Genomic DNA, 11,955 nt, shown 5'->3' on the forward strand with positions numbered 1-11,955 from the left:
ACCTGCTTCATAAGATTTACTACCTTTATTAGATCTCTCAGATAAGATCCTTAATGTGTTAGCTCGTACGATATCAGCAACATCAACATTGTTTAGAATTGGTAGCTTTGAAGCTGCAGTTGTTGTTTCTTGCAACAGGGTATCATTTTCTTTACTGGTGTATGGAGATGGCTTCAATATGGATAACAACTTTCTATGAACACTTTCAGGTATATCGTACGGTACCACTTCCTTTACTATAGATCCAACCTGTTCAATATTCGTAATCATGGTGATGATTGTAAATTGTTATAGGTATCAACTCAAAAAGAATACTATCACCATTGATTTTCTGATACCTGAAAAAAAATCTGTTTTGAAAAAATTTGACTGTAAAAACCTTAACCATTTTGATAGACAGATACAGATCCAAAAATGTCATCATCTTCACAGCTTGTATTTAGATCTGACATAGAGAGTCTGCCACCAGCAGAAGTGTCAGGGGGTCCTGGATTGCCATCTGAATTTGGTAGAATAGGGGAATTGACAATAGAAGCTCGTAAGGATCCAAATGATATACGTAAGTGGGAATCGTTATTCAACGAATTGGAAAGAGTTCATGCAGAACAGAGTGCTACAGTTGCCAAGAAGTCTACAATGGAGCTTTTGAATCAATTAACTATCAAAGGATATGATGCTTTATTGTCCAGATTCCCTAATTTATCTGAATATTGGAAAAAATGGCTGATTTTTGAATATAAATTAAGAGGAAATAAATCATCAATAGAAATATTAGAAACGGCAGTAGAGAAAGTGCCATATTCAATCGAGCTTTGGCAAGATTACTTGAATGCTTTAGTGTTAACGTATGAAAAGAATGACGACGAGCAAAAGAGATTCATCAGATATAGATATGAAAAGGCATTGAGATTGAATGGATACAATTTTAATTCTCATCCACTTTGGGATAGGATCTTAGAGTTTGAAAATTCAATTGAAGAAGCATCTGAAGTTTCTTTAAAGTTGTACCTCAAACTTGTTAGATATCCATTATATGAATATGCTCGTTATTATAAGCAATTCACCAATATTTATAAGAAATTTAAGATCAAGGATTTGATTCCTGAGAAAGATTTGAATCACTATGTATCTCAATATAATCAAAAGTCATACGAAACCCTTTCTATTATCGAAAAGCTGCAGATCATTGATGATTATTTTCAGAAAATACATAATAACACTCAACAAGAAGTAAGTTCGAAATGGCAATTTGAATCTACACTCACATTCCATGAATTTTCATTGACTTACATGGGAGAGATTAATGCTGCTGTCGATAATTGGGTGAATTACCTAAACTATGAAATTAAAGCGTTTGATTTCAGCTCTAAGGATGGCTATGAACATGTGGTCAGTCTCTTTGAAAGAGCTTTGATACCGAATTGTCTCGATGGAAAGATTTGGTTGAAATATGTTGCATTCTTAAACAAAATAAAACTAGCTGAGGCAGAAAAGTTTGGCTTAATAAAAGAAGTTTATAACAGATCTATAAATAACTTTGTTCCTTTGACGGAGAATGATTTAAGATCATTTTATGTTAAGTTTCTTTTGAAAAGTGACAAGGTTGAAGTAGCAAATGAGTATCTTTTCGATTTGATAAAACTCTTTAGTGGAACCAAGAACACAAAAGTTTATTTGAAAAGTCAGTACATCGTTTCAATTAGAGACTTACTTAACATATGGAGCAAGGCTTTAGATCAACTGGAATACTTTAACACATTGGAAAAGTTAGTTAATAATTATTTTACAGAACAGGAGTCAAAGTCAAGAAAAGTCCATAATGAGTCAACAGATGTATATATTCCATTAAAGAAAGGTAGAATAGATAAGGTATACTTAAACACGCTTCCAAATTTATTAAATGATGATTCAATTCCTGTTGTTTCAGTGCTATACCTTCAAGAATTATTGAAAAGGAAAAATTTCCTTGGTATTAGGAGATTCTTTAATAAACATCACACAGAAGAAGTTTATAAAAGTTCAATTTCATTCTGGAAATTTTATGTTGAATTTGAAGGATTTATAAATTTCAATATCACCAACTTAAATGCAGTCATGAAACATGTTAAAACTGAGACTCAACTTCCTAAGAATGCAGTAGATGCTTTGATAGATATACATTATGATATAGTAAATGCTAATCTTGTTGATTTATATGATACCCATGATACACTGTTACTAATACAGAAAGACTTGGAAACATCGGATTCTCCTGTTCAAAATTCCTCCCTTCATACTAGATTGGCCAATAACAACTACATAATAAGAGAGGTAGAAGAAGGCAAAGGTTCAAGAGGTAAGAACTCCGCTTCAACTTCAAATAGAGAAGATTTAATCTTGAAATCATTCAAGAGTCAAAATGGGCATCCAGGAATAATAATAGAAGCAAGACCCGAGATTACTAACAGAATAATGAATCCAGGAAATTGGATATCATTAGTGAAACCTGATGTACCTCCTTTCCCAGTATTCAAAAATGTAGAGAAAGCTAACATGCCAGTTAATTATCCTACTATATAATTTTAATGTAAATATCATTCTTGAATTTATTTCCTAACCAGTAGAGTAAATACCATATATACACGTACAACTAAAACCTATATTTGATCATTTTGACGACCAATAACCATTAAACCATCAACTATGTTTGCCTTACTAGTACACTTGTTGTTTCCATAAACTTCAAGAATACTCAATTTCGGACAACTTTTACCTATCAAGTCTAATATTTCATCATCAACAGCTCTTACGAAACCACAATCCCAAGTAGTTAATAATGGTAATCTTACATGACTGAAGTATTGTAATTTCTTATGGTCTCCATCTCCATCTTCATCTTCATCTTCAGGTTCATCATCTCCTTGTTGTTCTATCATTTCCAATCTTGATTTTTTAAAGGCAGTTAAATCATCAGTGAAAACTTGCAAGAAAAAGTCTTTTGTTACTTGATGAAGAGAGTTTAGACTTAATTCAATAAGTGTATGTGATGAATGTTTTAATAAACTGTAGATGGCATTATCACTTAATCCAATACATTTGGTTACATCCACACTTAATAAACCTCCATTGTTAACTTTTGAAAACTCATCAAAAGCTTGAGCAAAGCCTTCATCAGTCACTTGATCCAATAATTTCATGGACAAATGAGTCAAATTAGGACAGAATCGAGCCACACCTTCCAAAAGAAACCTGTCAGTCAAGGAAGTACATCCATCGACATTTAAAGATTGTAATGATTCTCCCGTTATAGCAAGAATGTTGATTAATAAATCATTGGTTACTATATCTTCTGTATGAGGATAGGAGATTTCTAATTCGGTTAGAGTTGAAGGCAGAAGGTAATGAGGAATCAAATCGTATACAGCTTCTGAATCGAGACCATCTAGTCTTGATAATTTTAATGATGATAATTTTGAACCAGAATTTTCTAATAAACTTATTAATGAATCATTACCAAAACGATGAGTATTTCTAATTTCAAACTTTTCAAATCGAGATCCACTTTCTTCAAAGTATTCCTGCCACATTGAATCACTAATTAAAAATGGACCATTTAAGGAAAGATTTTTTAAGTTTTTAAGATTTGTAGTATAATATTTTAAATTATCATTATGTAATTGACCACACATGAATAAAGTTAATGATTCAACATTAGGACAAAAGGAAGCTATCTTAGAATAGGAATCAGAATCAACATTTGAACAATCCCAAAATTCAATTGATTTTAAGGAAGGATTCAAGAATAATGAAATGGTATCATCGTTAAGGGATCTATTTTTGGATAAGATCTGGGATAATTTATTTAAATTAACTTGACCAATATCTCCCAAAGCATCAACATCAGATATATTAGCTGATATTTTCTTAATACAGATATCTTGAAGTTTAGGTATCTTTACTTCTGATTTATTTAATAAAGCTTGAGCAAAGGTTCTTCTTCTTTTACGAGCATTTAATTGATTCTTTCTTGCTTTTCTTTCTCTCACTTTCAAAGTTTCATTACAGTTTTCACAAATGTAACCTTGTTTCTCCTTTAAGAACCGTGAATAAACAGTTAAATGGAAAGTAGTACCACAATCAACACACGTATCTTCTTCACCAAATCGTTTCATACCATTCGTTCCGATTTCATCTTCAAACTCACTGAAGTCAGGATCATCAAACTCATCATCATCGTCACCATTACCACCTCGTTTAGCCATCTTTCGTTTCTTTATGGCAGCTATTTTAATTTGCTTGATTTCTTCATCTTCTTCCACTTCAGCTTCGTTTACCCGATTACGTCTGCTTGATCTTCTCCTTGTTGGAATCATTTCTACTTCAGCTTCCACCACAGTATCACCTTCTTCTTCTAATACCTCTTGTACATCTTGATCACTGCCATTTGCAGTACTTTCTCCATCAGTAGCTTCTCTTTCACGTCTTGCTCTAAACGCGTCAGTAATACCTGCATTCCTTAAGAATTCCGTCAAAGCTGAGTTCGGACCACGAACTCCTGAAGTTCTCAGTCTACGTGACATCCTATATACACGCGTCGGAACCTGTTAAATTGTGTAATAAACTCAGATAACGGTTTGGCAACTTACCATGTAGATAGATCATCTTCGCTATATCTTCTTTTTCTGGTTTAAGCTAAATTGATTGCAGGCCAAAGTTTCCTGTATATAATACAAGGATCCAAAAATAGTGGCGATTTAAATTTTCTTTTTTGACCGTAAACAGAATAGAGAAAATTTCCAAATTGAGTTTACAGTATTTATCAACAATCAATTGGTGATTTAAGAACTATATAAATTAGATTGATTGATTGATTGATCTGTTGATATAGAGACGTAGTTATCATTATCAAGATATATCCCAACATCATCATCATCACTTAATCATGCAGATCGTTCTTAAGGATTTCAAGAAACAAAAAGTCACTATTGAAGTTGAGTTAACTGACTCAGTATTATCAGTAAAAGAAAAATTGGCGGCTCAAAAGGATTGTGAAACTGATCAATTGAAATTTGTTTATTCAGGTAAAGTCTTACAAGATGATAAAAGTTTGGAATCATTTAAAATCAAAGAAGGTGACTCAATCATATTCATGATTTCAAAATCTACAAAGAAATCAACCCCTGTTGCGACTACTACTACTCCGTCAGCCGCAGCATCAGCAGTATCATCCACTTCAATTGATCAATCATCAACAACAGCATCAGGATCAGGATCTGCCACCGCATCAGCCACTACTCCATCTACCAATACATCAGAAGCACCAGCTGTTACTACCACTAACCCAACCGTTGTTGAAAGTGGTGATGCTGGATCAGCATTCACTCAAGGTAGTGAAAGAGAAGCTACTATTGCTAATATTATGGAAATGGGTTATGAAAGACCTCAAGTTGAAGCTGCTTTAAGAGCTGCTTTCAACAATCCTCATCGTGCTGTCGAATATTTATTAACTGGTATTCCAGAATCATTACAACGTCCAACTTCTCAAGTAGCTCCACCATCAGCATCAGGTTCAGCTCCAGTTGCAGAATCAACTATGGAAGGTGTTACTACTACTAATGATGACGATGATGAAGAAGAAGAGGATACTGAAGATCATGGAGAAAACTTATTTGAAGCAGCTGCTGCCGCTGCTCAAGCTCAACAAGGAGGTCGTGAAGTTAGTCAAAGAGGTGGTGGTGCTGCTTCTGGAGCTCATGAAACTGGATTTGGAGATGATGAACAATTAAGATTATTAAGAACAGCTTTACAAACCAATCCTGAATTGATTCAACCATTACTTGAACAATTAAGTCAATCAAATCCTCAAATTGCTCAATTAATACAACAAGATCCAGAAGCATTTATAAGAACATTTTTAGGAGCTGGTGGAGATGATTTAGGGTTTGAAGTTGAAGGTGATGAAGGTGCTATTGGTGAAGGTGGTAATGATCCAGAAGGAACTGTCCGTATTCCATTAACAGAACAAGATCAAAATGCTATAAATAGATTATGTGAATTAGGATTTGAAAGAGATTTGGTTATTCAAGTCTATTTAGCTTGCGATAAGAATGAAGAAATTGCAGCTGATATATTATTTAGAGATATGTAAACATCATAATCTTCTTTATCTGTATTAGCCATCTGTTTTGTTAACTGATGTAGAAAAACTTTAGTTTTTTTTTTTATGTCAAAAATATATTAATGTACATTAGCTAATTATAATTTGTAAAACTTAGAGTTTTAATTCATCTAAACTTTTAATGACTGTATAAGTCTTTCTATCATCTTCTGTTAAAGGTGCATTACCTGGTCTTTCAACAATATAACTTTGCATACCAGCTTTAATAGCTGCAGAAACTTCTTTAACATTATCACTTAAGAATAAAACTGATTGAGGATCGTTGACTTTATTGATTTCTTGTAAGATTTTCTCATATGAACTTGATTCAGTCTTATAACCTGCGGTGGTTATATCGAAATAACCACTTAATTGAGGATTTAAATCAAGGGATTTATCATCAGTATTTGGATCTTTAACATAGGCAAACAATAAGATTTGAGCTTTAATACTTCCTGAAGAATAAATATAAATCTTTTGCGTAGTTGAAGGGTATGATTCAATGAATTTGATTGAATCAGGATAGACTGGAGCTTTCAATTCTCCATTTTCATACCCTAATTTCCAAATGAATCCTTGTAAAGATTTCAATATAGGATCTTTAATATCTTTAGCCACTAAATCTTTGAAATGATTGATGATGTTACTCGATGATTCCTTGATGTCTGAAGGCAATTGAGATAAGATCTGAACAATTGGATCTTCTAAAGTTGATGATAATGGGAATTCAATGTTTGTAATAAACGTGGGAAATTTCTCAATAAAATATGGGAATAAATTATCCTTAACAAAGGTAATGGGACATACTGTTCCCTCAATATCCAACACTAAAGTATCTACCATCATATCTCCACTCTCAATCTCTCTCCCTCTTTGAAGCCCTGTTTTGATCAATTGAAACTGGTGGTTTAAAGTTTAGGTTACAGATTTTGGTGATACTTGCAATTTTTCATACGCTAAAACTTAAAGGTCCCAACAGCGCACTAAAGGAAAAAAAAAAACATCTAAAAATCACAGTATCGTTTCAAAAATAACGTTATAAATATATGCAGCTGTTATCTTATCTGAAATTAGAGTACAACTTTGTTTCTTTCTTCAGTGTTTCTTTTCAAGATACCTTTTTGATAAGAACTGAGGAAGTACATTCATCTATAGCATACTATGACAGCGGAAAGACTACCGTTATTTGAAGAAGATAAGACATATATTAATGAAGACCATATCCATTCATTTGCAAAAGCATTAGTGTGGGAAGAAGATGATCTGGAAACATCTCCAACCACACCTTCAGGAGCAGACTGGTTAAGTCGAGCTTCACTGTATGCTGACTTCCCCGAGGAAGCAGCTCTTGCAGAAGCAGATCAAATCACTGACGTGGATGGTGAGCAATCAGCAATCTCATTAACACCTGTTATCAAGCCAGATCTCATCACTTCCAAAAATGATTGGTTCCCCCTTACGAATAATGTTACTTCATCCAGTCCTGGATCAAGAAGACAATCGAAATCACATGGAAGGAGGAAATCAATCAGACCTAGATCTAAACCTAAATCATCAGGTTCATCACCATTTAAGAATTTACGAAATGAATTTCGCAATAGTATTAGTTACACAATATTGCGATGGCCCTTATTAATATTAGTCCTATTATGGATTATATTCCTTGGAGCTATTTATTTATCTATCAGATTATATGTTGCATTGCTGGAATATTACTTTACATGGACAGGACATAGGAAAAGATTAAGAGATAGATTACGAGGTTCAACAAGTTATCAAGAATGGATTCATAATGCTCTTGAATTAGATAAGTATCTTAATCTTGATAAATGGTCTGAAAACCCTCGATTTTCATATTATGATTCTAAAACCATCCAATTAACCATAATGAGATTGAAAGCTTTAAGAGAAAGTAATAGAGATGAGGATTTAATGTTATTTTTACAAGGTTGTATAAAGTCAAATTTCGCTGGTATCGAAAATAGACAATTATATTCTCATCGTTATTATGGAACCAAATATTTGGTAAGTGAATATTATCAAGAAGTGGTGCTAAGTATTAATAAAATCAGTGAATCAAGTCAATTATCTCAATCTACAAGAAGAAAATTCTTTAGAATTGTACTGAAGAATTATGGTAAAACTGCTTTATGTCTTAGTGGAGGTGCTTGTTTTGCTTATACTCATTTTGGGATTGTCAAAGCATTACTTGATAATGATTTATTACCAACTGTTATATCAGGCACATCATGTGGTGGTTTGGTAGCGGCCCTCGCATGTACGAGAACCGATGAAGAATTAAGTAAACTTTTAGTACCAGAATTAGCTCGAAAGATTACTGCTTGTGAAGATCCATGGTATATTTGGATGCCACGACTTTGGGTAACTGGTGCAATGTTTGATGCTGTTACTTGGGCTCGTAAATCATGTTTTTTCACTCGTGGTTCAACTACTTTCCAGGAAGCTTATGAACGTACGGGACGGAAATTGAATGTTTCAACCGTTCCTTCAGATCCTCATTCACCTGTGATTTTATGTAATAGTATCACTTCACCTAATTGTATTATTTGGTCATCATTATTAGCTTCAGCAGCTGTTCCGGGTATCTTAAATCCAGTGGTCCTAATGATGAAAAATCCTAATAATAATCAAGTGGTTCCATTCTCATTAGGTAATAAATGGAGAGATGGATCTTTACGTACTGATATTCCTATTGATTCATTGAATACTTATTATAATGTCAATTTCCCTATTGTTTCTCAAGTTAATCCTCATATTTCCTTATTTTTCTTTGCTCCAAAGGGTACAGTTGGTAGACCAGTTGCTAGTCCAAGAAGTAGAACTTATAATGAAAAATATGCTTATTTAAGAGGAGGATTCATTGCTGCTGCTTTAGAACAACTTTTGAAATTGGAAATTACAAAATGGTTAAGATTGATAAAATCATTGGATTTATTACCTCATGTTATGGAACAAGATTGGCTGAATATCTTTTTACAAAGATTTTCTGGTGCTATTACTATCTGGCCTAGGAATAGATTAGTTGATTTTTGGTATATTTTAAGTGATCCAACTGAAGAAAGATTAGCGGAAATGATCTTAAAGGGGGAAAAATCGATGTTTCCAAGATTATTATTCATAAAACATAGATCGAGCATCGAGAAAGCAATTGAGAAGGGAAGAACTTTATCGAGATTATCAAATGAAACGAAACAACCTGTATTTTCATCTAGTGAGGTTCAAAATGATTTTGAATTTTATCAACCTGTATATGAAGATGATGGGGAAGATCTTGATGACGATGATGATTTCGAAGGAGATCATACTGAGATAGCATTTAGGAAATCATTATCTGAACAAAGAATTGAACTTGGTGATATCTTGGATGAAATTAATGCAGGCAATAGTGCCGATGATGAAGAAGAGGATGATGATGATTACGTGCCTGATGATGATGAGGATGATGGGGAAGAATATGAGAGTAGTAGTGTGACAGATGAACATTCCAGTTCTGATGCTGAAGAAACTGGTAAGAAGAACTTTATAAGATCAATATTTGATAATTCGACCTTCAGTAGAAGAAGACGAAATACGGTATTTTAATCAAATATTTACATTGTATTATTATTATTAATTAATTAATTACATATTATTCTATAGACTTTACTAATGAATGACTTTAATTTATGACTTTTTTACGTTTATCGTTACCTTATATCCCTCTATTAATTACCTTTTAACATCTTTGCCATGTGAGCATTGAATTTATTACAATCCTTTATATCTCCATTAACTTCTATAATCTCCCCTAAGTATGTAGTCAAAACATCTAAACCAACTGTTTCGATGATTTGTTTCTCTTCAAGTTTAAAATCAGATAGTACCCAAGACGCCATCGTATCTCGTGATGCATTGTTTGGCTTAGGACCAATCCCTATCCCTAGATTAAACACCACACCATTATTATTATTATTCGCTTGGGTTAAACTTGTTTGAATGCTTTTGATCCCATTATGGGATTCATGGTTCTTAAAAGTAGATAATTTAACATTACCAATTTTATTCTCGAAATCATCATATAGAATAAGGATCAAATTCTCAGTGGAAGCAAGGTTGATTCTTTCAGATTCAATGAATTTCTTGAATGCCTTACCTGAATCGTTCATATAACTATTTGATTTAACCAATATCAAACTATGATCATCATTCGAAGTTATGGAATAAAGTGGTGATTTCTTCTGAAGTTGTTTTACATCAAAATAACTGACTAATTCTTTTAACATCAAATGACCTGTTGAATGTCTGTTTGATGGACCTGGATTCCCTACTGAGAATAGTATCAACCTCTTATCCATTTGTTATATATAGTTCCTAAAGAATCTAGCTGGAGTTGGTGATGCTGATGATTAATGCAAAAATTAAAGATAATCGCAGCTTAAACCAATTTAGCATAACGAAAAAAAAAGGTGAGCTTTTCTAAATCGAACAAACGTAAATAAAAAAAACAGTAACGTCAGAGAAAGGAACAACGAAAGATCTTGGTGTATCGACACGTTGGGCTAATATGAGTCATGAAGAGATAGATTCAGATGGTAGTGAGATAGTTGGAACATCAGATAACATACCAATTGTGGCTGAAGAAGAACAGGTTTCTTCTTCAGTGGTGGTAGAGCAAACTAATGGAGAACATCTGGTGGAGGATGCCAAAGCGGACGTTGACGAGTTCAATGGAGAAGAAACCAACGGAGTGATACACGATGAGGTAAAGGAAGAGGAAGATGACGACGACGATGACGATTTTGGATCGTTTGATGATGCATCATTCGATGAACCTCAACAAGTTGAATCATTTGAATCAAATACTACAATGGTGTCTGAACCAGTACATACCAAATCCATATTATCCACCACCTTTCCAGAAAGTACTTTTCAAGATGAATCATTATTCTTATCTAAACTTGATACTGTATTAGATACCGTATTCTCAGATGATTCTACTAAATTCCAACATGATCAAAAAGACATTAATAAAGAGTCCAAATTATTATCAGATCGATCAGAAATCATATTTAATCAATTATCAACTATGCCCCATTTACGACCATCCAATTGGATACGACTGAACATTCGTCATAATTTACTTATCAAACTTGGTATACCGATAAATTTAGATGAAATATCAAACGCACCTCCTCGTATAAATGATAGTACAAACACCATTCATAGTGGATTAAGTAAAGAAGGCAGTAGTAATATGATTGATAGTTCTAATATTGGAGTCAATCCTACACATAATCGTCGTAAATCTATCAGTGCTAAGGATATACATTGGGATCAATTTAATATTCCTCAATTTTCAAGTTTGAATATAACGAATGAAGAAAAGCAACAAAGATTACAACAGACTAATGAGATTTTATCCCGTATTGAAACTGATAATTTAGATCATTCATCTCGACAATTCTTGGAGTCGCAAGGAGGGGGAGGCGATAATAAACAGAGTAGTCCCGATGGTAGTATGACTACTAATGAAGAAGATGGTGATCAATTCATTCAAACGAAATTACAACAATTACGATCCAATTATCAACAATTACAAGAATTAGCCAGTTGTTGGATTGAAAATAGTAATGAATTACATAAAGATTTTGAAATTTATGAAAATGTAGTTCAGAATTTAATTGGATATAGTCAAAAATTAAGACGTGATGAAATATTTGAAAATTTAAAAAAGGTAAAACTGAAAAAGAAAACTACTTCAAAGAGAAAACTTTGGAAATGATAAATGGCCAACCCATAAAATAAATAAATAAATAAAT

General features: G+C 33.1%; 7 protein-coding genes across 7 annotated transcripts; 4 read left to right on the forward strand and 3 right to left on the reverse strand. All coding sequences in view use genetic code 12, as the record gives it.

Moving 5' to 3' along the window:
- Nucleotides 1-414: 414 nt before the first annotated feature.
- Nucleotides 415-2,559, forward strand: PRP39 (Prp39p; the record flags this gene model as incomplete). The annotated part of the gene is made up of 1 exon (XM_064907924.1): nt 415-2,559. One exon carries the CDS (start codon nt 415-417, stop codon nt 2,557-2,559), a length of 2,145 nt encoding a protein of 714 aa, XP_064763573.1.
- Nucleotides 2,554-4,798, reverse strand: RAD7 (UV-damaged DNA-binding protein). Its single transcript, XM_064906840.1, has one exon. The coding sequence runs from the start codon at nt 4,557-4,559 to the stop codon at nt 2,637-2,639; it is 1,923 nt and encodes a 640-aa protein (XP_064763574.1). The 5' UTR covers nt 4,560-4,798; the 3' UTR covers nt 2,554-2,636.
- RAD23 (Rad23p) lies at nt 4,782-6,189 on the forward strand. Its single transcript, XM_064909050.1, has one exon. The coding sequence runs from the start codon at nt 4,922-4,924 to the stop codon at nt 6,125-6,127; it is 1,206 nt and encodes a 401-aa protein (XP_064763575.1). The 5' UTR covers nt 4,782-4,921; the 3' UTR covers nt 6,128-6,189.
- Nucleotides 6,009-7,140, reverse strand: DFJ63DRAFT_67667 (putative acireductone synthase). Its single transcript, XM_064909055.1, has one exon. It carries the CDS (start codon nt 6,980-6,982, stop codon nt 6,251-6,253), a length of 732 nt encoding a protein of 243 aa, XP_064763576.1. The 5' UTR covers nt 6,983-7,140; the 3' UTR covers nt 6,009-6,250.
- DFJ63DRAFT_67623 (uncharacterized protein) lies at nt 7,140-9,800 on the forward strand. Its single transcript, XM_064909053.1, has one exon. It carries the CDS (start codon nt 7,298-7,300, stop codon nt 9,737-9,739), a length of 2,442 nt encoding a protein of 813 aa, XP_064763577.1. The 5' UTR covers nt 7,140-7,297; the 3' UTR covers nt 9,740-9,800.
- DFJ63DRAFT_67613 (uncharacterized protein) lies at nt 9,801-10,596 on the reverse strand. Its single transcript, XM_064909051.1, has one exon. It carries the CDS (start codon nt 10,489-10,491, stop codon nt 9,862-9,864), a length of 630 nt encoding a protein of 209 aa, XP_064763578.1. The 5' UTR covers nt 10,492-10,596; the 3' UTR covers nt 9,801-9,861.
- Nucleotides 10,597-10,700: 104 nt separating this feature from the next.
- On the forward strand, nt 10,701-11,918 carry DFJ63DRAFT_311574 (uncharacterized protein; the record flags this gene model as incomplete). The annotated part of the gene is made up of 1 exon (XM_064905791.1): nt 10,701-11,918. The coding sequence occupies one exon, from the start codon at nt 10,701-10,703 to the stop codon at nt 11,916-11,918; it is 1,218 nt and encodes a 405-aa protein (XP_064763579.1).
- Between the last annotated feature and the right edge of the window lie 37 nt (nt 11,919-11,955).

This window comes from Scheffersomyces coipomensis (genome assembly GCF_036884675.1).
Source record: "Scheffersomyces coipomensis strain NRRL Y-17651 chromosome Unknown DFJ63scaffold_2, whole genome shotgun sequence".
NCBI classification, from domain to species: domain Eukaryota; kingdom Fungi; phylum Ascomycota; class Pichiomycetes; order Serinales; family Debaryomycetaceae; genus Scheffersomyces; species Scheffersomyces coipomensis.